General features: G+C 39.1%; 1 protein-coding gene and 1 non-coding gene across 2 annotated transcripts in view; one reads left to right on the forward strand and one right to left on the reverse strand.

Moving 5' to 3' along the window:
* Nucleotides 1-25,599, forward strand: part of Depdc5 (DEP domain containing 5, GATOR1 subcomplex subunit) — a 145,455-nt gene that overhangs the window by 55,702 nt on the left and 64,154 nt on the right. Inside the window, 10 exon segments of the mRNA XM_047561008.1 lie at nt 608-677; nt 1,853-1,889; nt 2,383-2,503; nt 5,925-5,940; nt 5,942-6,146; nt 7,316-7,519; nt 9,474-9,609; nt 10,702-10,799; nt 21,990-22,055; nt 25,197-25,380. Coding sequence (XP_047416964.1) covers nt 608-677; nt 1,853-1,889; nt 2,383-2,503; nt 5,925-5,940; nt 5,942-6,146; nt 7,316-7,519; nt 9,474-9,609; nt 10,702-10,799; nt 21,990-22,055; nt 25,197-25,380 — 1,137 coding nt within the window.
* LOC124992084 (U6 spliceosomal RNA) lies at nt 21,192-21,295 on the reverse strand. Its single transcript, XR_007110079.1, has one exon. It is a non-coding gene; the product is annotated as a U6 spliceosomal RNA (small nuclear RNA).

Raw genomic sequence — 25,599 nt, forward strand, 5'->3', positions numbered from 1 at the left:
CCTCATTTAAACGTTAATGATAGATGAAAGAAAATACAAGAGATGCCTGAGGAATAGAAAGACTGCATAGCCTCCATTCATTCATTCAGTGTATCTACTGCAAATTGGGTTTTTATTTTCTTGTGTGCTTAGACATTGCTGTATTAAGATTATTTTCAGAGGGATTAAGATTTGATGGTTTCTGCCATCTTTTCTTGAGTACTAATTCTTTCCCTTTCTTACCTGGGTTTTTCATGCTTACTAAATGCTGATCAATGAGTGAGTGATCAGAACCTCCCTTGGGCCCAGCCCCTGGCAACAATCCAAAGTGAAAAGTATCATGGGGTAAATAGATTTAATCTCTGCCAAAAGGAGGAGATTCTGATCCAGTTCCAGTTAGCATATAGGATTAGCACACATGAAACAGCTTATGGGAAAAAGGAGTAGAGTAATTAAAAACATAATTAATGTTTTATGGTAATTGCAAAAGAAGTTAACATTTGGAAAGATTAGTGAAGCTTAAAAAGATACCCAGTCATATAGAGGGCAGATCCATGCTTAAGATTGCAGCTGTGTCTTAAGGTTTACATTAATGATCCTGTTTACCTTTTTTTTCTTTTTAATGTAGTTTCTACACATCCAAAAGCCAGCTCTTTTGTAACAGTTTCACCCCACGAATTAAACTGGCCGGAAAGAAGGTAGGTGTCAACCAACCCACAGTACCTTTTATAACTGTCAAACATCAATGTAATTGTGATCCTGAGGCACCTTCATCTCTCCACATGGTCATGAATAGGGCTTAAGAAATTTGCCTTAGAACTATACAATTTTTGACTGGGTATGGTGGCACATACTTGTCAGCCTGGCTACTTGGGAGACTGAGGCAGGAGGAATACAAGTTTGAGGCCAGCCTGGGCAATATAGCAATACCCTGTCTCAAAATTTAAAAAAAGAATGGGATAATAATTCAGTGGTAGAGCACTTGCCTAGCATGTATGAGCCCGAGTTCCATTCCTAGTATTACAGGAGAAAAACAGAGAAGAATGTTACAACTTTTTTTTTTTTGTAATATTTTTTAGTTGTTTATGTACCTTTTATTTTATTTTTGTTATTATATGCAGTGCTGAGAATCGAACCCCATGCCTCTCACATGCTAGGCAAGTACTCCCACAGCCCAAATCACAGCCCCAGCCCAAGAATGTTACAACTTTCTATAACATAACAAGACAGGGGCTGTGTATGTAACTCAGTGTTAGAGAACCTACATAGCATGCACGGGGTCATGCCTTGGGGTCAATCCCCATTACTCCCAAATAAATAATAAAAGTGATAATACTATCAGTTTTTTTTTTCCATTTTTTTCTTCATCTTTGTACTCCATTTCAGCAAACTGAACAGTCTTTGAAGTGCTCTGCTTTGGTAGGTGTAGGCAGACAGATGATGGTGCCATGGAGGAGGGGAAGCATGCAGGGTTCAAGGTGGGCCCTAGTGAAGGTAGAACAAATATAGCAGTGGATTGAATGTGAATCTGAAAATTTGGGTTTGTTTTTTGGCTCTGCCACTTGCTGATTGTGTGACTTTGGGCAAATTACTTATTCTTTGTAGAATTGAATGTACTTTTCTGTGAAATGGGGTTCATTCCCCCAATGGTTGGGGTGGTGAGAATCAGATTTGAGGTGGGAAGTAAAGGACCTTGCAGGGTCTGATACTGTGTAAGGTGGGTGTCAGTTGTTAGCTCCTGCCTTACCATCATTTACAGGAAGAATTGAGACATGGTCTCTGCCCAGGGGAGCAGCCATGTATTGTATTGTACTTTGTGAGATGTTCTATTCTGGCAAAGGAGATAGTGATTAATTATCTTTTTAATTTATAGCCTGCCTCTGAGAAAGCAAAAAATGGCCGTGATACATGTGAGTATTTTTTGAGATCTTCTTTTCATCACTTTTAGAAAGAACTAACCCATGGCAACAAAATTATATGAAATTACTTAAGAAGGTTCACTGAACAGTTGAACCTGAATTCCCTTTGTATTACCTGTAGAAGGTCCCTTAGCCCTTTGTATTTTTGTTCTGTCAATTGCAAGTTGCATAATGACCAAACCTTTTTTTTTTCCCCACAAGTCAATTGTAGGGACCAGGTAGAAGCATATAAGATGATATTTTTTAAGAGGATTCACAGCAATGAAATGCTACCAATAAGTTGCCTTTATTTAGTACTGTACTATTTCTGTGTTGCTTTAACTTAAAAGTCATTTCATCTCAACAACCTCATCAATGGGTCACATCCTTTTTTCTCAGAGGTAGATGGTGAATCCTAGGGTCTTGCAGATGTTGATGAAGACCCTCTGCAGGCATTTGTATGAAATGTGTTTGGATGACAGATTTTACTGTTTGTGTATTTCAGCTCTTGGGACTCCGAAAGAATCTGAGAATGCCCTTCCCATCCAAGTCGATTATGATGCCTATGATGCTCAAGTGTTCAGGCTGCCTGGCCCATCCCGGGCTCAGCGCCTCGCCACATGCAGGTTTTCATTTGATTCACTTGGGTTTTATATAAAAATTGTTTAAGAAAACCTAATGTCTAATAGGCACCTTTGTGAGAGCAACCTTGAAAATGTTTTAATTAATATTAGCCAAATGGAAGCTGTGCCAGGCAGATTGTTAGGAATTTGGTTTTCTGGTCCTTTGGCTTAATCATTTTGTTTGCCATAAAGTGGGTATCTTAAAATAAGAAGGTACTTAGGCTTTTTCTAATCAAAAGCAATATTCATAAATTCCAGAATTATCCTGTGACTGAGCTGGCACTAAGATTCCTGGGCCCAGAGTTTATTATAAGTTTATTATCATAAGAATGCATGAATTTTTCTTTATTTAATATCTGCTTGTTAAATTTGTTCTATGGTGTTTGGTCATATAGTTTCTAATTATGATAGAGCTAGATATAACAACCTTGATCTTGTGTAAACCCTTTTTACCCCAAATTAGAGATATGTATTTATATTTTCTTCATATACTTGATAGTCTTGGGGTTTATGCTTAGTTCTTTATGTAGGATTTTTTTTTTTTTTTGTGGTGCTGGGAATCGAACTCACGGCCTGATTGCAAGGCAAGCACTTTACCGACTGAGCTATCTCCCTAGCCCCTTTACGTAGGATTTTTTAAAACGAATGTATAAAACAGAAATCTAGCTTATCTTTTGTCCCCATTTGGCCGAATAACACCTGTTCATTTTTCAGATTTCTTTTTTTTTTTCTCCTTCTCCTCTTCTTTCTCCCTTTCTTCTCCCCCCCCACCCCCCCTTTTTTTTCCTGGTACTAGAGCTCAAACCCAGGACTTTGAGCATGTTAAGCAAACCCTCTGGCACTGAGCTACATTCCCGTCCATATTTATTTTTATTTTGAGACAGGGTCTTGCTAGTTTGCTAATGCTGGCCTCAACTTGAGATCCTCCTACCTTAGCCTCCTGAGTAGCTGGGATTATACAGGCATGCACCTCTGTACTTGGCTCAGGTATCTTAAATATGCAAATTTAAGCACAGCTGACTAGAAGAATATTATGTCTCTTGATTTTGTGGCAAATGACTGCTTTCTGTTCTTTTCTTTCATCCCATTGTAACATCTACTCCTGAGAATGTTTATAACTCAAGATAAGTGCAATTGAACAGTTTTCCTACAAGTGAATGCTTCTTAGAGGGGCCAGTAGTAGCTACTTAGGGGTTTTCTTCTGAGTCTTTAAATTTTTTTTTTTTTTTATATGCTGGGTATTGAATGTATGTCCTTGTACATGCTAGGCAAGTGCTCTTCATTAAGCTAGATCCCTAACCTTTGTTTATTGTGTTTTGAGACAGCGTGTTACCAAGTTGCCCAGGCTGGCCTTGGACTTGTGATCTTCCTGCCTCAGCCTCCTGAGTAACTGAGATTATGGGTGTGTGATGGGTGTGTGTCATCATGCCTGATTGAGTCTTTATTTTTTTACAAACTTTTTTTTATTTTTTAGTTATAGATGGACACTTTATTTTATTTATTTATTTTTATGTGGTGCTGAGGACAAATCCAGTGCCTCACATGTGTGGAGATAATTGATTTTACACTGAGCTACAATTCCAGCCCTATAATTTTTTGAGATGGGGTCTCACTCTTGCCCAGGCTGGTTTCAAACTCCTGGACTCAAGCAATGCTCCTGCTTTAGCTCCCAAAGAACTGGGTCTACGGGGTGCACCACCACACGCTAGCTACTTAGACCATGTTGTTGTTTTTTTAATTTTGTAGCAGGGATTGAATCCAGGGGTGCTTAACCACTGAGACACATCTCCAGTCCTCTTTTGTATTTTATTTTGAGACAGGTTCTCACTGAATTGCTTAGGGTCTCACTAAGTTGCTGAGGCTGGCTTTGAAGTTGTGATCCTCCTGCCTCAGTCTCTTTGAGCCACTGGAATTACAAGGCATGTGCCACTGTGCCTGGCTACAGACTGTGGTTTAATTGTTGTGTTTCTCGTATATGACTGGCCATATACTGGTGCTCAAATATTTACTTTTGACCTGGGTATGGTGGCACTGGGAATGTGGCTCAGTGGTTGAGCACCCCTGGCTTCAATCCCTGATACCAAGAAAAAAAGAAGTTTTACTTTTGAAGCCATGAACATATAGTCAGCATTTGGCTCTGTTTAAGCTTTGGTTTAAGACAAATTTCTTCCAGGATGAAAGAAACAGCTTTGATGCCAAGTGGGCAGCCCTGTTGATAGGATAATACTTTAATTGTAAGGATTCACCTCCTCGTTGGGCTTCTCTGTTCTTTTCATCTTTCTTCCTACTGTTTCTTGAGTTTTCCCCCCTTAGGGAGTTATATGTTTTAATGTGTATATTGTTTTAAATGTTTTATTAAAAAAATGTTCAAACATGCCCAAATAGACTAGTATCCTGAACAGTTATTTACATGTTGCCCATTTTGTTTCATCATTTTCCCCACATTTTAAATTTTGACTAGAGTGTTTTAATTTAACTTTTTAATGTTTTTGGTGGTACTGGGAATTAAACCAGGGGTACTCTACCATTGAGCCATGTCCTCAGCCATTTTTATTTTTTTATTTTGAGACAGGGCTCTCTGACTAATTTCTTAGACTGATCTCCAACTTGTAATCCTCCTGCTCCCAGCCTCTGGAGTTGCTGGGATTATAGGCATGTACCACCACTCCTGGCTTACTGGAGTGTTTTAAAACAAATGCCAGGCATGCTATTTTTTTGTCTCCACCTGAATGTACTTCATTACATATCCCTAATAAAGAAGTTTTGAAAACATTTGCACAGTTCTGTCATCATTAATATCAAAATTAATATCAATTCCTTAATCTCTCATGTCCATATTCAGATTTCTCAGTTTTCTCCAGAATTTTTTTTTTTTTTTTTTTGCAGTCAGTGTGTTTAAATTGGGATCTAAACAAGATCCACACATTCCATTTGATTGTAATCTCTCTTTTGGTGAGAGTAGAATATTTTGCTTTCTTCATTTAGCTGATTTTAAAAAAGTAATATTTAACTTTTCCTCCATTCTTTGAATTTTTTGTAAACTGGCAATTAACTCTAGAAGCTGATTAGATTTAGGTTCCATTTGTAAGACAAGAAGACTTCTGAGGTGATACTGTGTATCTTTTCTTGTATCCCCATGGGATCTTTTCTTGTTATTCCATTTCTAATGATGTGAGATTGATCAGTGGGGTCGGACTAGAGTAATCACTTCTTTACAATTGTGATCCCCAGGACTTTTGCCGTTTGAGAATTGGCATCTGTGTCTCCCCTTTCTTGTATTGCATCTTAAGCTGCTAAGGGCAAAGTACCTCTGATACATCACATTGGGTTTTCTTTTAGCTTGAGTGGGTGATGGGTTTTGGAGTTTTAATTCGAGATGAAACCTCTTCCCTTGCTTGGTGGTGACTTTTCTCTTACCTGGTAGGTCTGTTCGAGAGCGGGGAGAGTCACAGTCGTAAGAGTGCCAGCTCTTGTGATGTCTCATCCAGTCCTTCCCTCCCAAGCCGTGCACTACCCACTGAGGAAGTGAGAAGCCAGGCTTCTGACGACAGCTCCCTGGGCAAGAGTGCCAACATCCTGATGATTCCACACCCCCATCTGCACCAGTATGAAGTCAGCAGTTCCTTGGGCTACACCAGCACTCGAGGTAAGAGTGCTGAAGCACAGGCTGAACTGGGTTAAGCTGGGGATAGTTTCCTTATTTTAGTGGGTGATGAGAGTAGACAGAGAGTGGTCAGACTGGGTGAAAGTTCCTTATCTTAATTATTTCCATGTCAATACAATGGGTACTAATCAGATTAGATGTTAGGTATGTGTGTATTATACTAATTTTTGCCTTTTTCCTGTTTTTCTCCTTACTTCCATTTGTGTCATACTCAGAATGGAGATCATGCATGGAGATATTTGTGTTCTAGACCTGGAATTAAGATATGTCCCTTCTACTTGTGTTATGTTAGCAGGAACTAATTCATGTAGCTTCAGTGCAAAAGTGCAGGGAATTGTAATGCCCTTCTGGTTCATCATATATATCTACATTTATATGTATTGATTGATTATGCTGCAGAGTGAAACCAGGGGTGCTTTGCCACTTAGCTACATTCCACTTCTTTTTGTTTTTATTTTGAAATAAGATCTCACTAAATTGCTGAGGTTGGCCTTTAATTGGCAGTCCTCCTGTCTCAGCCTTTCCAAGTCCTTACAGATGTGCGCCATTGTGCCTGGCTTAAATATTTATTTTTATTGTTCCTTCCACATAAAAAATACACTTACCCCAGTCAGGTGTGGTGGCACACACCTGTAATCCCAGCAACCTGGGAGGCTGAGGCAAGAGGATTGCAAGATTGAGGTCACTCTAAGCAACTTAGTGATACCTTCTCCAATAAATAGGACTAGGGATATAGCTCAGTGGTAAAGTCCCATTGGGTTCAATCCCTAGTATCTTCCACCACTCCCCAAAGAAGAATATACTCAACCGATCCCTAAGAGAAACAACTCAATTCCCATTATACAGTTATTGTGTCCAGCTTAAAGTTCAGGGTCCCCACGTGATATGTGCTTCTCCCCCATTGAGTTTGGGTGTGGCTTCACCCGGCCAGTAATTCAAGAGCCGAAATTCCCTTCTCCTAGGTATTTAAAAAGTTAAACATGCTTGATTTCTGTGTAGTTTGTTTTAATAATTTTACTCATTTCTGTCATCCCCTGACATTTATAATGTCCAAAATTCTTATCAACCTTAGCCTGTTAGTCCACCTAAGTTCTGGTTTCATTGTGGTTCTATATTTTGTCTTTGTGGCTCAACTCCATGATAACCGCCAGATGTCCTGGAGAACATGATGGAGCCACCACAGCGGGACTCCAGTGCACCAGGGAGGTTCCATGTAGGCAGTGCAGAGTCCATGCTACATGTTCGACCTGGTGGATACACACCCCAGCGAGCGCTGATTAACCCTTTTGCCCCCTCACGGATGCCCATGAAGCTCACCTCCAATAGAAGGCGTTGGATGCACACTTTTCCTGTGGGTAAGTTGGTTGCTCAGGAAAGTGCCTTGAACTAGGAGTTCTTAGCCCCACTCTTTCATACTAATTGACCATGTTAAGTGCTTCTACTTGGTTAAGTGCTTCTACTTCTCTGAACCTCTGTTATTTCACTAGTGAAATGGGGATAAACTTGACAGTTTCAGGGATTCTCTTAAGGATTCTTGAACATGTACTTAGGAATAGGCTTTGTACCTGACTAGCTATATTAACCTAAGGATCCTTTTTTTTTTTTTTCCCCTATTTGAAAGGGACTGTGCTTTGCCACCTACCTTCCTTTCCTAAGGCCTAATATCTCTTCATTCTTTCTTCTCTTAGCTCTCTCTGCATATTGATCTTAATGTCTTTGTTACAAGATTATGTCTTCTCTCAGAGGTCTCTGACAACTGAAGAAAAAAAGATAAAGATATATTTGGTATTGGGGATTGAACCTGGGGTGCTTACCAGTGAGTTATATCCCCAATTCTTTTTGTTTTTTATTTTTTATTATTATTATTATTATTATTATTATTATTATTATTTATTTTGCAGTGCTGGAGATTGAACCCAGGGCCTTTTGCTTTTGAGGCAAGCACTCTACCAACTGAACTATATCCCCAGCCCTTATTTTTTATTTTGAGGCAGGTTCTTGCTAAGTTGCTTAGGACCTTGCCACATTGCTGAGGCTGGCCTCTAATTTGAAATTCTCTTATTTCAGCTTCCCAAGTTGCTGGAATTATAGTCATATGCCACTGTTTCCAACTTTGAAAAAAATTTTTAAAAATTCATGTTTTTTCTAGTTCATTCTTTTTAATCTGTCTTCTGTTGTCAAGAAGATGATAGCAAGGTTTTATAAAGCTGTAACTAAAATTAAACTTCAGATTAATGGACTCTTCCGAGGCTGAGAAGTAACATATGCATTAACCTCCAGGTTTTTTTTTTTAAATGAAAACCATCCTAATGAATGCTCGAAAATATCTAGTTATTTTCTTTTGGCATTTACTTTTACTGTTTAAAGGTTTAAAAAATGAGAATGATTCTGGTTAATTTGATTATAATTGGAGTCATTCCCAAACCTCTTCTGCCCTCTTAAAGCTGAGAGAAGATAACAAGAGATAAATCAGACTACTTGCTTCTTTCTGGTGTCTTTATCTCTCAATTGTTTTCCCCATTGGTTTGTTTTGAGATCTTTTTTTGGTTGTTGTTGACATCTTTTGAGAGAACTTTCTTTCATGATGCTCAGCCCTTCTAGCTTCTGTGCTTTTCTTCCTCCCACCCTTCACAGTTACTAAAACAACAGTGTCCAAACTCTGTTGACTTCATTTCATCCTCTTCCCCATCTAATAGCTAAGACCCTCGATTGTCAGACTCTTCAACTTCCTATCTCATTTTGCTCTTCAGAAACTCTTTTCTTTCTCAACTAAACTCTGATATCATCTCTCCTACCCACATACCCTTCCTTCAATCCCTGTTAACCTTGTTTAATACTTAGCTCTAAAATGACTGTTTCTAGGAAGCTTGTTTTAGTAGATTTGGCTAATTCTGATCTCTCCTATTCTTTTTTGCATTTTAGAATGTTTTGCTTCTTAGAATCACTTTTATTTTCTTAAGTATTAACAGAATCATTTGATATTCATGTTTCCTTCTCATTTATTTTGTGCAACTCTCCTATACTTCATATTTCTGTGTCTCTGTTGGCATGTACGAGGCTTCTAAAATGTTAACAGATTGAGCAGTATGATAAACCTGAGGCTCCTGAATAGCACCAGTTCTGCTTGGAGGGGGAGTTGTCCTCTCTAGGAACCAGAGTGTCCCTTACATAATGTTCCTTTGTGGTGTGCCCTTTGTTGAGTCTCCTAACACCTGTATTTTTTCTGCTGGGAAGAAGGAAGATTGCCAGTAAGTGCATGGAACTAGTCATCAGATGGGATTGATGCTTTGTGGTTCTTTTTCTGGGTAGGACCATCTGGAGAGGCCATTCAAATCCATCATCAGACCCGGCAGAATATGGCGGAGCTGCAAGGCAGTGGGCAGAGGGATCCAACTCACTCCTCTGCAGAGCTTTTGGAGTTAGCATATCATGAAGCTGCTGGAAGGTGAGAATATGCACAGGGCTCTGGAAGGTAACCTCAGAACACTCTCCGGCACCCAGGATAATGTGCAAAACAGACTGCTCACAAAGTATCTTAAGATTTGAAAAGATAATATGAGGTCAGGGTCTTCTTTGTCAGCCAGCATCATACCTTTCCTGGATGAAGTATAAAGCCAACAGCTTGACATTTTTGCCTGTGGTATTACCTAGACTCTGCTTTAGGTTTATTTTGAGATTGCAGTTTGTAAACTTCAAAGATAGGTTTCTTTTAAACCTTACTCAAGGATGAGAATGAGAGAGAAAAGGCTTTGAATTTGGGCTACTGAGACAGTTTTATGCTGTCATTTTGGACAGTGTCCCTATGACTTTTGTCATTTTGATTATTGAGAGATTCCACTGTTGAGTTTAAAAGAAGTTAATGTGAAAAGCAATGAGATCAAGGCCTGTGTTTATGAAAAAAAAACTTTTGAACCAGAGTCTGAATGTGTTATAAGGCATCTAAAGATAGTCAGTGTAGGAAGAAAGTCATATAAAACTTGACAAGCATGAGCCCGGGATTATACTTGTACTCACTATTCCTGTATTGCTTTGGAAACACTTGCAAAGAGTGGTCTTTGCCGCCACCCCCATCCCTGCTTTTTGGTGCTAGGGATCACATACAGGGCATGGTTCATGCTAGGCAAGTGCTCTGTCACTGAACAATACCCCTGCCCTCTTTTAGTCACCTTGACATCTTGTGGGTTGGGTGAGTACTCAGGGAAGGGTGTGGCCCTCTTTACCAGATTAACCCTGGTACACCTATTCAAACATTGTACATGCATCATTGTCATTAAGAGGGAAGCAGAGGACAGAAAGGTCTAGTGGTCTAATGTGGTTGTGGGAAAGTGACCATAGTGCCAGGGGAGGAGGCCATAGCTGGCACACAAATGAAGCACCTCCACCTGATGGCTGGAGATTTACCAGTCTGTGGGACTGAATTTCCGGCCTGTTTTTCATAACTTTCTTACCTAATCCCTCCTCCATTGGGATATAGGGTAAGCAGGAGAAAGAGGTGATGATCTTCATTAAGCCAGGTGCCTGGGCTTGTTCTCTGCAGGCACAGCACTTCCCGCCAGCCTGGTGACGGCATGTCCTTCTTGAACTTCAGTGGAACAGAAGAACTTTCTGTCAGCCTGCTTAGCAACAGTGGTGCAGGTAACTCACCCAAGAGGTAATAGAGTCAGGATGCTTAGAGCAGCTTAGATCCAAAAGTGACATGAGGTCCAGGAAAGCCAGGACCATGCCTATTTTGGGATCATTTCAGCCACAATTTTGACCTGTTTAGAACCAGTGCTATATAAAGCATAGAATTATACATGGACTGCGTGGTACATTTTTAGCTGGGAGCATGGTCAAGCCCCTTTTGTTGTCAAGGAGTTATGACTGAGGGCTACCAGATGTGGAGGCAGCACCAGGATCAGATCAAGAATGGCCTCTGTTCTAGAGGAGCCTTCAGTTTTTGGGTGTCAGGGAGCAAACCCATCCTCTTACAAACAGGAGAGACCTTTTTTTTTTTTTTTTTTTTAATTAATTTATTTATTTTTTATTGTATACAAATGGGATACATGTTGTTTCTCTATTTGTACATAGAGTCAAGGCATACCATTTGTGTAATCATACGTTTACATAGGGCAATGATGTTTATTTTTTTTTCCCTCCCCCGCCACCCCAGGAGAGACCTTAAGGGGAACAGTGTGGTTCCAGTTAAAACGATCAAATCAGAGAAAGGTGACATAGTTGTTTAGAGAAGTGAGTATGCATTTCAAGCATGAAGGGGTAAAATTTGGTTGAGTAGAGAGTTAGAAGTTTAAGGATTCCAAATGTGGTTGGTAGGAACTTGGTTTTGTTGTTTCTAGAAGCACTTTTATATCCATTATCTCATCCAGTCATCCCACTAGAGCATAAGTTACTAAATATATTTTACACATGGGTAACTTAATGCCTAGAGATATAGAGATATTAAATTAATCTCTCACACCAACAACCAGGTATCCTGACTCAGACTCAGACTGTTATCCTCACTTGACCATCCTATTCAGAGTATCTTTTAAGGGTGTAGGGGAACATAAGTTTGAGTAGGCAGAGGCAGTTTCTATAGACCCTCAGAGGATAGGTTATACAAAATGAGTGTGGAAACATTAAAACTGGAAAAAAAAAATGCCTTAGTATTCTGTAAGCCAACTTGTATTTCTCATAGTTGGCTTAAGGAAGTTGTAGTGAAAATAAAGTTGTATAAAAGTGGTTAATGATGTTTTTCTTCACTTAGTGGTAGATTTATCCAGTAATATTCCTAGAGACCAATGACTGAGACTTGGGAACGGGGTTGGAAGTAAGAGAATCCCAAATGATTATAAACTCATTCATTCATTAATTCACTTTAAATGAGAAAACACATTCATTCATTCATACATTTCATTACCTTTTTGGTACTGAGGATTGAACCCAGGGGCACTTTACCCTGAGCAATGTTGCCAGGCCTTTTACTTTGTTATCTTATGTTATTTATTTTAAAAATATTTTAGTTGTAGGTGGGTACAATACCATTATTTTGTTTATTTAGTATTTTATGTGGGGCTGGGATTGAACTCAGGGCCTTTGCTTGTGAGGCAAGCACTCTACCAACTGAGCTATCTCCCCAGCCCTTTTAAAAAGAATTTTAACCTTTATTCTTTTTTTTTTTTAATGTGGTGCTGAGGATCTAACCCAGTGCCTCACCCATGCTAGGCAAGTGCTCTATCATTGAGCTATAGCCCCAGCTCTACTTTGTTACTTTTGGAATGAGGTTTTTCTAACTTACTGAGGGTTTCCCTAAGTGGCTGAGGCTGACCTCAACTTGCAGTCCTCCTCCTCAGCCTCCCCAGTTTTGGGATTATAAGTATGTGCCACTGTGCCTGGCATTCTTTTCTTTACTTATATATTTGGTACTGGGATTGAATCCAGGGATGTTTTCCAACTGAGCTACATCCCCAGTCCTTTTTATTTTTTCTTTTGAGACAGGGTCTCACTAAGTTGCTGAAGGTAACCTCAAACTTGGCAATTCTCCTGCCTCAGACCACCAAGTATGAGGGACTATAGGCATGTATCATCATGCCTGACTTCTTTCATTTTAAATGAGTAAACAAATTGAATAAAAGTTTGGGGATGAAAAGATGCTTAAAAATATCTCACTGCCAGTCCAGTGCATTCTGGATGTTAAGAAGGCAAGTGTTTCTAATGCTTTGCTAAACCAGGAGCCAGAGTTTGAGCTACCTGAGTTGTTTAGGGTAAAGTTCCACTGCTCTTGGGCTCCCTGGAATACACCCTCAGCTAATTTTTCTGGTGACCTGAAGTAGGGAGAATTAAGTAGGTTGAGATGGTAGTAGCACCAAGATCTATTCAGACTAGTATTGTGATTTGGGGTAGCCCAGATTGTTCTCTAGATGAGTCTTTTGGAATTTTTCAGTCTACTCTGGGGAAAAGAGTGAGCTTTCAAAGAATTGTTATTTGGGAATGGTTGTGGAAGATCCCCAGATGATGCCATCATGGAGTCTTCTCAGCTAAGGTTTTCCTGGTACACACACATTGCAAAAGTATTTGCTGAAACCTGTATCTCTGGTTTTGCCTCCTACCCCTTGGGCTCCTGAATTGTAGATATGCCTGACTGTACTTGGATGACTCCCAGATGTCTCATCCTTAATGCGTTTTCAGCTGAACTCAAAACTAGCCATCTCCCAACCAGTCATCCTCCTCTGTTGTCTCTTTCTTCTGACATTAGCTCATCTACTTTCTCACTGCGCTTGTTCAGGTTCCTATGGTCTGGCCAGGATTGTTTCAGTAGCCTTCTAAATGATCTTTCTCAGTTCTTGTCCGTTCTGATTCATTTTCACACTGTCACCAGTGAAATATTTCCAAATGCAAATATGATCAGTTTCTCCTTCACACATAGAAACCCTTCAGTGTTTCTTTTTCTTTTTTCTTTTGGCAGTGCTGTAGATTGAACCTAGGGCTTCATGCATGCTAGTCAGCTACTCTACTATCAAGCTATATCCTTAGCCTTTCCAGTGGTTCTTCATGATTTGTAATGCTAGCTGTTACTTGTTGACCTCTGCCTACCTTTGTATCTTCACCCACTTCCACTTCCACATAGCATTGAATGTTGAACAAGTGCAGGTTCTAGAATCTTAGGACATGAGGCCTGAATTTACCTCATGGGCAGTAAGGTCCTTGGGCTATTACCTAACTTCTGTGTATTCTCAGTTTTTTCATTATTATAATACTTGTAATATTAAATGTGATAATCCATATGTATGCTTAAGACAGTGCCAGAACACATGGTGTGTGTTTCTCAAATAGGCACTATTGTAGTTATTGTATGAGCATATTTTATATTCTAGCCATTGCTTACAATCTTTCAAAAGAACTAGTCCTTCTGTATAGAATATGCTTCTTCCTTGTCTTCAGTCCCTGATTCTACATGGCAAACATCTACTCAGTCTTTATGGTCCAATCATAATTCCTCTTTGAAGCCCATTCTAGTGGTTCCCTTTCTTTCTCATGTCCTCCAGGAGATGTTAGGCATGTTTCTGTGAGCTCCATGTGCACAACCAAACTTACAACTCTAAACACCATGATGTCACTGTTTCTATGTTTGTCTCCCCACTAGACTGAGCTTTTTACTCATCTTCTCCTCTTAGTGTTTAGCACATTTATTGACAATTGAATTTATACTTCTAAGACCCAGCTGTTATATGTGAGAAGCATTTGAACAATTCACAGAATTATTGTTCAATTGGTATGTGAGTGTCCTAGAATATTTAACTTCTTATTAAGATTGTGGATTCCCTGGGTTATTTTTTTACTCAGGGTGATATAGTTAAGTGGGATTATCCTTACCTTGCCCAGTTCCCTTATGACCTGTACCATGTGTTCAGAGAGGTCAGAGAACTTCAGGAGTTAGGATGTAGCCACATGGAAATTGAATTTGCATCTTTTACATTATGTTACCTGATCAGTTATGCTCATTAGTCATACAAAGAATTTAGGTAAAATCATCCTAATTTTTCTTGCTCTGTGCAATAAACAGTGTTTTAGTCAGCTTTTTCACTGCTGTGACTAAAGAACCTGACCAGAACAACTGTAGAGGAGTAAAAGTTTATTTAGGAGCTCACAGTTTCAGAGGTCTCCCTCCATAGACAGCAGACTCCATTCCTCGGGGCTCATGGCAGAAGAGTGTGGTAGAGGGAAGCAGCTCACATGTTGATCAGGAAACACAGAGAGAGGTCTCCACTTGCCAGATACAAATATATACCCCAAAGCGATGCTCCAGTTCCCACCTCCTCCAACTATACCCTACCACTTCATTACCATTCAGTTAATCCCTATCTGGAGACTAATTCACTGATTGGATTAAGACTCTCCCAACCCAGTCATTTCTCCTTTGAATCTTCTTGCATTGTCTCACATGCGAGCTTTTGGGGGACATCACACTTCCAAACCATAACAACCAGTTAATGTCAGATCTGTCTTAGGCTATGTTCAGAACCTTACCTTCACCAGTCCTTACTTGGTCCAAAGTCCTACCATCTTTTGTTTGAATGTAGTAGCTTGCTAACTGGTCTCAACTTTCTCCTTTGCTCTTTCATATAGTATATTTTCAACACAACAATTTGGAGTGAGCATTCTAAAATAGAAGTCAGATTTTATCTGCACAGAACCCTCCAAGGACTTCCCAGCTTACTTGGAATAAAAGCCAAGGCATTATGGTAACTGACAGACACACTGGAGTTATGTTTCCCCAGGTGTGTCTCAGATTGCATCCCCTGGTTTCCCTTCTCACTTCACTTTAGGGGTTCCCTAATAGACCACGCACACTCTAAATCTCTAGTCCTTTCTCTTGCTGCCCTCTCTGCTATTCTGTTACTCCAAAGAGCCTCATGGCTAAGGTCCATATGTCTGAGTTTGCCCAGAACAGTTGAACTTGTTGATTTGTATAATTATTAATAGTGTCCCCTTTCACTTTCATGGGTGTCCTGGATTATATGTTATGTTATCATCCCCCACATCCTCATCAGCTTACTCTTTTACTTGCTTCAAGTCTTGTCTGAATTGCACACTCTACCCCAGAATTCTTCCTGTATCCTCCCTACCTAATAGTTCTTCTTATCATCTGACATTCTAGATTTTTTTCTTATTCTTATTCTTGTTCTTATTCTTATTCTCTTTTTTCTATTTCTTACTCTTATTTGTATTCTTATTGTTAGTTCCATGAGGGTGAGGATTTTTGTTTTGCTTATGACTGTATCTCTAGAACTTAAAGAAATTCTGGTACACAATAGATAGTTGGTAGACATATGGTAGATAGTTGAATGAATGCTAGAAGCCTTAGGTAAGCTTTTTCTCACTGAAGCATGATTTAATTTTTCATCTAATGCTTTTCTTAAACCTTGTTGAGCAATTAAACTGGATTTGTTTCTTCAAGGACTTGAGCATTCTTTTTCTACCTTGTTTTGTTTTTAAGTAGTTTCCTTTACAAGCCTCATGGAATATGGTTTGCTTTCTTCAAATTGTTACCTCTCTGCAAAATGTTTATTTAACTCTAACTAGCCACTGTGCCAAGTTCTGAGAAGAAACAAAAACAAATTTCCTGACCTCAGGGAGCTCTGGCTCAACATTCCTTTGGGATTCTACTTGAAGTAGTTCCCATGTAGAGTAGCAGCTATGAAAGGAAAGCCCTCTGGATCTCTTGCTAAATTAGGATGTGTTAGATGAGGGAGTATGCTGCGATGAAAGCAACGTGGATCTGAGTCCTAGTCCTGGAGTCAAGCCTTCAGATTTGCTGAGCCTTAGTTGTTGCTGCTGCTGCTGCTTCTTCCTTTCTCCTTCTTCCTTCCCTCCTTCTTCCACCCATCCATCCATCTCCTTTTTTTTTTTTTTTTTTTTTTTACTGAGCCGGTGATCAAATCCAGGTCCATGAGCATGATAGGCAAACATTCTACCTCTGAACTACAACCATAGAGAGTCTCAGGTTCTTTATCTACATAATGAGCACAAAGATTCTCTCACCTGCAACCTGCAGAATAGTTATAAGGAACAAATGTGGGTTGGGTTCATTTAGGTTAAGATTATCATATAGAGTCCTTGTTTTGGGATGATGTAGAGTGGAGTGTAAGCATATATCTAGTTCACATTTCACTCATTAACAAAAAGAAGAAGAAATCAGAAAAGACAAAGGAAAACTTCATGTGTGACCCTATCTTTACCTCCTCAGGCTTGACACGTTACATCAAACCCAGATACTTAAATATGACTCAGATTTTCTCCTGCATTTGAACGTGATTCATGAATCATGACTCACAAGAGTAATGTCTCTGTGAGTTTCCCTCCTGACTCTGTTGAATTTCCTTTTGAGCATTGTTGGTGGTGGCCTCAGAGCTGTGCTCTTCACTTATTTTTCACTGTGTTGCCCAGCAGGGACCAGTGGGATTGGGCAGATTGTTTCCTTTTCTTTCTGTTTCTGTCCTCCTTTTCCTCTCTTTCTTTCCCCTTCCTTCTTTCCTTTTTTCCCTCCCTCCCTTCCTTTGTTCCTATTATGTTTTTTATTTTTTTTTGCTATTAAATTTTTTTTAATTATACATTTTATCTATACTATTTTGTGAAAAAGCAATTACATTAGAATCAAATTGGTTGACCAATCCAATCATAACAATGCTCAACATTTCCCATTTTTGGCAATTTCTATCACTCCTCAATTTTGGTAAATCTGCCTCTATGTTCCCAGCATCACAGCACCCCTGGCCCTTAGCAACCATTCCAGAAAACAGATGATCCAATAATACTACCTATTCTTAATTTCATCAAATAAGTTTAAAATTCTTTCTCTACTAATAAAGTTTTTCATGCTTCTTATGAAAGATTTGACATCATACAATGGTTCTGTTTGTTGGAAGCAAGGACAGTTTTCCACTATAGTCTCATCATATAACTGTTAAAGGGGGAAAAAAAAGAAGATTCGTATTTCTTGAGTTTTTTCAAACCCTGAATTTCTTCTCAATCTATGATGAACAAACACAAGATCCACGCTTCTTATTGGAACTATTTTTCTTATTGAGGTTTTTTCCAGATCCAGAATTTCTTCTAAATCTACAAGGAAACAAGCACAGTATTGGGAACATTGTTTCTGAGATAGACCCATTTACTGATGAGAAAGTCCAATTCCAACTGCAGAAATTTACCTGAGTCCCAGCCTTTTCAGTTTAACAATACACCTACCACCTAGAAAAATAAATCCAAGTACCCATCTGGGTTGAAGAAAAAGAGTTACTTATGGCTTTGCAAAAAAATGGGACAATGTAATGTAAAATTCCCCAAAAGTCGAATGGTGCTACATACGACATTTTTGTTTTTTTCTCAGGAAAAAAGGAATTATATGAAAACTTCTCATTTTTTTTTCTTCTATTTCTCTATGTCCAAAGTTGAAGGCAGGTCATACTATAGGGTCCATCACACCTTCTTAACTAAAAACCTACTCGTGCTACTTTTCTTCCAGCTTTGGCCACAATGAAAATTAACTCTACTCTGCTATATGACTCCACAAAAACAGGATGAATAAAACTGTAATACAGCAGCCTCTCAACTTAGGTGAACAGGTTTCCATCATGGACTCAAACTGGGTTGTTTGCTTTTACCATTCTTTCAACTAAATGTAAGCATACATTCACAAAACTAGCTGCTACACCATCTGGTCCTTCTGAAGAATGAAAAAATTTAAAAATAGCAAATGTTCCAAGACCTTTGAAAAAGTCAACAACAGCTTCTTTCTCCAGGAGAAAAATCCCTCCTTTCATCCAAAAATGTGGATATACACATGTAAAATATGTATTTGTACAGACTCTAGGTATATCAGATATGAAATCAATCAATCTTGATACCTTGTCTTTATGCTCCTTTATCACATCAAAGGGTTAGCTGCAAAACTGGATCCTTGTTTCTGTCCAGCAAATCTATGTCACAAGATGAACCAGGATTTAGAGATGTATGTCACTTTTTAACATCTCCTTCTTTTCAAATTACAACAAATATTTGGAATTACTGCTGCAGTCTCAAATGTGCTTATCATAATAGTGGCTGAAACTGGAAGACATTTTTTAAAAACCCTGAAGTCATCCACACTTGCCATTTATTAGTCTTCTTGTTTCGAGTAAAAGGCAAAGAATACCACAACCTAAGCACCTGTTTCAAATTACACATCAGCCTTCGGCTTGTAAAATAATTTTTTGACCATTAAGCAAGTTGCAGAAGACCCATATCACTTGCTTTTTTCTTCCTGGAGAAGTCAGCAGGGTAACTGCACCCTAAGGTCTTCCTTCTGTGTTGAATAATATGAAAGGTGGAACAAAAGAAAAGCAGTTTTTTCCATTCCAAACCATGGAGGTAATGTGTATAAAGGTATCCATATTTCAGTAGGGAAAGTGACTGGATAAAAGAAGCAGGACTACCCGCTCTAGAAGACAACATAGAAATACCTGCCACATCCTGAGTTCAGAATTTTGTTGAGATGAATAGAAAAGCACCTAAATATCAGGAAAATGTTTATCCTGTGTGATAAGGATTCTCGCATGATCCAGCAGATGCAATCAGCGTCCCGGGGCCTGCCAGCCCCCTGCCCGGAGGCCAAACAGCCAGATGGCCCAGTCTCTCCTCACTCCGCCATCTTCGCTTCTTCTCACGTCTGCCAACCCTGTGACGGGCGGCTCCCCTATTATAAGTTTTTGTACCAGGTATTGAACCCAGGGGTGCTTAAACACTTAGCCACATCCCCAGCCCTTTTTTGTATTTTATTTAGGGTCAGGGTCTCACTGAGTTGCTTAGGGCCTCTATAATTTACTGAGGCTGGCTTTGAACTCGTGATCCTTGTGCCTCAGCCTCTGGAACTGCTGGAATTACAGGCATGTGCCAACGTGCCCCGGCTCTTCTTGTTTCTTTAAAAATTTTTTGGCAGTGCGGGGATTTGAACCTAGGGGTAATCTACCATTGAACTATACCCCCAGCCTTTTTTATTTTTTATTTTTTGAGGTACTGGGGATTGATCCCAGGGGTGCTTGGCCACTGAACTGTGTCCCCAGTCCTTTTTATTTTTTAGACACAAGGTCTCAGTGTTAGCCTAACACTCACAAGTTGCCAGTGATAGCCTAAAACTTGCTTTCCTCCTATCTTAACCTCCCATGTAGCTGCAATTACCATTGTATGTACCATTGTGCCTGGAGTATTTTAAATTTACATATAGTAAAGTTTCCTCTTTTAGTTTATAGTTTTATGAGTTTGATTGAAGAGTCATGTACCCACTAACAAATACATAAAAATACAGAACTTTTTCATCAACCCCCAGAATTCCTTCTTGCTACCTTTTTATATTCAATCCCTCTCCTGTCTCCTAGCAACTACAAATTTGTTCTCTGGTCCTCTACTTTAGTGATTTCCCAGCATGGAGTCATGCACTGTGTAGCCCTTTGAGTCTGACTTTTTTCACTCATCTAATGCATTTGAAATTCATCCAGTTGTTGCATACATCAGTAGTTTACTTTGGTAAACAGTTTTTATGACCTAGTATTCCCATTCATATGACTTTTCATTGCTAAGTAATATTCCATGGTTTGGATATAGTGTAGTTTGTTTATCCCTTCACCAGTTGAAAGACATTATGTTTTTTTTCCAGGTTTTGGCAACTATGAATAAAGCTGCTTTAAACATTGATGTAATTTTGTATCAACAAATTTTGTATGAGCATAAGTTTTCATTTCTCTTATGTAAAGTCGTATGAGTGGGAATACTAGGTCATAAAAACTGCTTTCCAAAGTGGTGTACCGTTTAGCCTTTCTATCAGCAATGTATAAGAATTTCAGTTGCTCTGCATCCTTGTCAGTAGTTGCTATGATCAGTCATTTTTAATATTCTTAGTTTAATTATTTTAATTATTTAATTATACTTAGGTGTGTAGAGATATTTCACTGTGTTTTTAATTTGCTGTTTCCCTAATGACTAATGATATTGAGCATGTTTGTATGTGCACATTCACCTTTATTTATCACATGATGAAGTGTCTGTTCAAATCTTTTGCTCATTTACTTATTGAGTTTGAGTTTGTGTGTTCTTGAGTTGTGAGAGTTCTCTGAATATTCAGGATACATGTTCTTTCCCAGAGGACATGATTTGCACATGCTTTCTCCCAAGCTTGTTTTTCCAAAGATTTCACAAGGAATTTATAAGTAGGTGTTCTCATTATCAAAGATTCAAATAACACAAAAGGATTAGAGTAAAAAAAACCAAGTTCTCTTTTACTTTCTGCCATCTTTAGCTGTCATTTTGGAGGTATCTACTGTTGACAGTTTGTTGGGGATCTTTCCAATTCTTTTTCATGGTATTATACATTTTTAGTAAATATGTATGTTTTGTGAGTGACATTTAAAATATTATGTTTTAAAATTAGTTTTATTTTTTGCTATGACATAATTTTTTTTTAGTTTTTAATTTGTTCTAATTGTACATGATAGTAGAATGCATTTTGACACATTAAAAAACATGGAATGCTTCATGAATTTGTGTGTCATCCTTGTGCAAGGGCCGTGCTAATCTTCTCTGTATTGCATTGTTTTAGGATGTGCTGCCAAAGTGAGCACTTATTCTTACTACTTTTTAGTCAGTAAGTTGTATTTCAAAGAATGTCTGTTGTTCTTTTCAGCCCAGTTATAGGTAGAATCATTGTTATTCTCTTAAAATAGTGAGTTTTGATGTCTTACCTTATATTCTCGAAAGCCATGATTTGGAGAAGAATTCTAGTAGATCAGGATGAAGGGACTATCTACTTATTTATTTATTTGTTTGTTTGTTTTTAAATAATTTTTTAGATGTCGATGGACCTTTATTTTATTCATATATTTATATGTGGTACTGAGAATCAAACTCAGTACCACATATACTAGGCAAGTACTCTACCACTGAGCCACAACTCTAGCCCTGAATGGTGTAATTTTAAATAAGTCTTTTTAGATTTGCTAAAGATTGCTCTGATTAGTTGAAATGATTTTGTAATATGTTCATTTTCTTTAAAGAAGTAGAGGGTTGCTTTGCTAAAAGTCTCATTTGGCAAAGAATGATATTAATAACCTTAAAATTCTGATTCATTCCCAAGCTTTAGTTTGTTCATTTTATCTTTTGATCCTTTTGCACGTGTTGAAATACTTAGCCTAGAATTGGCACTTAGTTTTCATTTTATTTTTAGCTTGAATTTGGAGTCTTTTAAAAACTATAATTGTGAGAACTCTTTTGCAAAATAAACTTCATTTAGACAAGCTGTTTTTTATCTTTCCATAGGTATGAATCCTAGGATTCAGAATAAGGATTCTCTAGAGGACAATGTTTCTACCTCTCCAGACCCCAAGTAAGAGGGGGCAACTACTAGCAGGAGGTGGATACTAGGGTGTATGGGGTGTTCAGAGCATGAGAAAATAAGAAAAAGCCTGTGGAAGAGAATGCTCTAGAAGTCCACATGCTGTGGGGTACAGAAAGCAATGAGTGTGAGGGAGGTTTGTTTAGTTTCTCTGATGTGAAGTGAGAGAGGTGTGGCCCAGAATGTAATTCAGTGCACATGGAAAAGGTCACAGATTTACTCACAAGGCTCTTGGGCCAGTCTAGATCTGGCATTAGCCCTTAAATGCCTCATGGCTCTAGAAAAAAATTGCAAAGAAATAATAGGCCATTACTAGAACTCTTTACACACCTGTAGTTGACAATATTTGACTTGTTTGTACTCATTTGGTCATCCTTGTGATCTAAATAGATGTACAATAAGAGAATATCTTATTTACAGTCACAACATAGTGGGGGAAAAAAAAATCCTACCACCTGATAAACTTATGCTTGACTCTGACCAATGGATATACATCAATGCGTCTTTTTGTCCCCCCTCATGATTAACTTAATCCTTTTATTATTTCTTTAGGTTCTGATTTGTCATTTTTAATGGCTCTATGAAGCACATTACATATGTGGTTAGAATAATCATTTCTTATGTGTGACCATTTGGATGTTTCCAAGTTTTTAATGATGGCATATAATGCAAGTATAGTGAATGGCAGTGGGTGTATTTTTTCTTTCAGTTTATATCCTTGGAATAAATTCCCCTAAGTATGATTGGCAGATTGATTATTTTCTAGAAGCTGCCAGCAATGAATAGATGATCCTATTTCTCTATACGCCAGCACTGGCTTTTGTTATCTACTTATTTCTGGGGTAGGACCTCCTCAGAGGCCTTCTTTCAGGACCAGAATGTACTGGGGTTATATAAGAGACCGCAGTTTTTCTCCCAGGGAAGAACATCATTAAATTAAGAATCTGAAGGCTTTGTTCATTGTAGGATTTAAGGCATTTGAATTTTATATATTTGGTGTGCGTCTAGCAGAAAGCATTTCTACAGGTTTTTACAACCCAAGGGTTAGTAGGCTGATGAGGGTCAGCATAACCTACAAGGGCAAAAAGATGTAGCTGACTTCTATTCCTGCTTCCCCACAATGACGTTGATCAGATCTCTCTATTCTCCTGGATCTAACTAGGAAGTGGGAATAAGTTTAACTCCTGTCTACCATGGGGGAAACTGGGGTGATTACTTTGACTATTCTGTGCTGTGTTTTGAATTCCCGATATAATCTGTTAACAAGACCTGGGTAGACCATGAAGGTAATACTTAGTTTAGTTATCTTCCCTACTTGAGTGGTGCTGCATGGGGTATCTCACTGTGATTTTAGCACATAGGTCTTCCTCATTCTTGTGAGGGGTGATGTGAGGGCAGATGAGGCAACCATGTCATTAGCTGTAATTACTGTACAAATATAAGTTGTGAATAGCCCTCAAGACCAGAAGCAAAAGCACAAAAATTTTTACTTTCATATGGTTTGTCTTACAGAGATTTTGAAAATAATCTGTACTTAAAGAGATGTTACTTAAAAATTAAATCAGGTTGTGGTGGCTTATTTCATTAACCTGCGAGTCTGAGGCAGGAAGTTTTGAGTTCAAAGCCTGCCTCAGCAACTTAGTGAGGCACTAAGTAACTCAGTGACCCTGTGTCTAGATAAATATAAAAAAAACGGTGGGTGGGGGACTGAGAATGTGGCTCAGTAGTAGTTAAGTGCCCCTGGGTTTAATCCCTGGTACCAGAAGAAAAAAATAAAAGATAAGACACTCCTCACTTAAAGAGCTAGCAGCCTGTATTAGTCTGGTCATTATTACTATAATGAAGTACCTGAGGTGGAATAACTTTATAAAGAAAAGAGGTTTGTTTAGCTTACAGTTTGAGAAGCTGAAATTCTAAGCTATATGATGTCATCTTGGGTGAGAGCCCCTCAGATGCATCACATGATGGTGAATGGGTCACAATGAGAAATCATGTAATAGGGAAAGATCATGTGGAAAAAACTAGGAAACAGAGTATGGGAAGGGACTGGAAGTAGGAAGAACTACTCAAGCACTATCTCTAGGTCCCATCAGAGCTACCCTAATCCCTCCCAAGGGCATGCCCCCAATCACCTTCTTTTGGGTTTCACCTCTTTAAGGTTTCATACTTCTCCTCTCCCTACACTGGACCAACCCCCCCCCCCCCCACTCCGCCCACCAACACACAAATCCTTGGGAACAAACCTCAACTAAACCAAAGCACTGCCTAATTACTTTGACTCAGTGATTTTCAAATGGACAATATCAGGGAACTTGTAGCAGTATCTGCAGATATTTCTGAGTTCCACCACTAGAGGGGGGCCACTAATACCTAGTGAATAGAATCCAGTGATGCTGCTCAACACTCTACAATGCTGAGGACAGTCCTCCATAGCACAGAATTAGCTGTTTGAAGTGTCAGTAATTTCACTTCAAACTTAGTTTGAGAAACCTTGCTTTAACTGAAGAGCAGACAATTCCAGACAGACCCATGTGGTTGGGCTTATTGCAACTTTCATTCTGGATTGTCTAACTCTGTCTCTTAAAGTTCCAGTCTGAAAACTTTCCCAGATATTCTCCTGTTTTTTTTTTCTCATGCCCTTTTGGATCTTTTGAAGTCTCAAAGTATAACTTATTTCTGCTACTGTATGCTGTTTTGCTTTCAAATCAGGCTGAGCTCTCCTCCTTTCCCACCTAGCCACTCTGCAGTCCTCCAGAGAGGCTCCAGTCTGAGCCTCTATCTGCTCTCAGAAAGTTGATTTGCTTGGACATGTTATCCTGCCTGCCTGCAGTAACCTCACTGGTATTGTGGCTATAGCTCATGTTCAGCAGAAAATGTAATATATCAGCTGCAAATCCCACTTGCATGATGGGATTGGAGAAGCATTGTGCACTGCGTTGTCTAACAAACTCTGTTTCTCTCTTTTGTCTTTCTCCCTCCCCCACACCCTTTCCTCTTCTCCTTCCCTATCCTGGCAATTTATCACCTTTTACCATGAACTGTTTTTCCCACCCTTGTTCCCTCCCTTGCCCCCATATCCCAAACCTGCCATGGTGACCACACGTACCTTTTTATCCCGTTATGCGAGGCAGTTCTGACACTGTCTGCTCCCCCTGTAGTGCCAGGCTTCTGTTGCACAGTTGGAGTGGACTGGAAGTCTCTCACTACTCCGGCATGCCTCCCCCTCACCACCGACTACTTCCCTGACCGCCAGGGCCTGCAGAATGACTACACAGAAGGCTGCTATGATCTTCTACCAGAAGCAGACCTGGACAGGTTGGTGTCAGAAAAAGGTATTAGAGTCCTGGGAGTATAATTGAGTGCTTGCCTAGCACACACAAGGCCCTGGGTTCAATGTCTAGCATGACAAAACAAAACAAAACATCTCAGCTTTGTTTATGAGGGTCCGATTATGTCCAACAAATGCATCATAACACTGAACTTTTAAACCTATATCCTTTTATGTTTGGGAAATTTTGTAGTGCAAAGATTGTT

This window comes from Sciurus carolinensis, chromosome 8 (assembly GCF_902686445.1).
Source record: "Sciurus carolinensis chromosome 8, mSciCar1.2, whole genome shotgun sequence".
NCBI classification, from domain to species: Eukaryota; Metazoa; Chordata; class Mammalia; order Rodentia; family Sciuridae; genus Sciurus; species Sciurus carolinensis.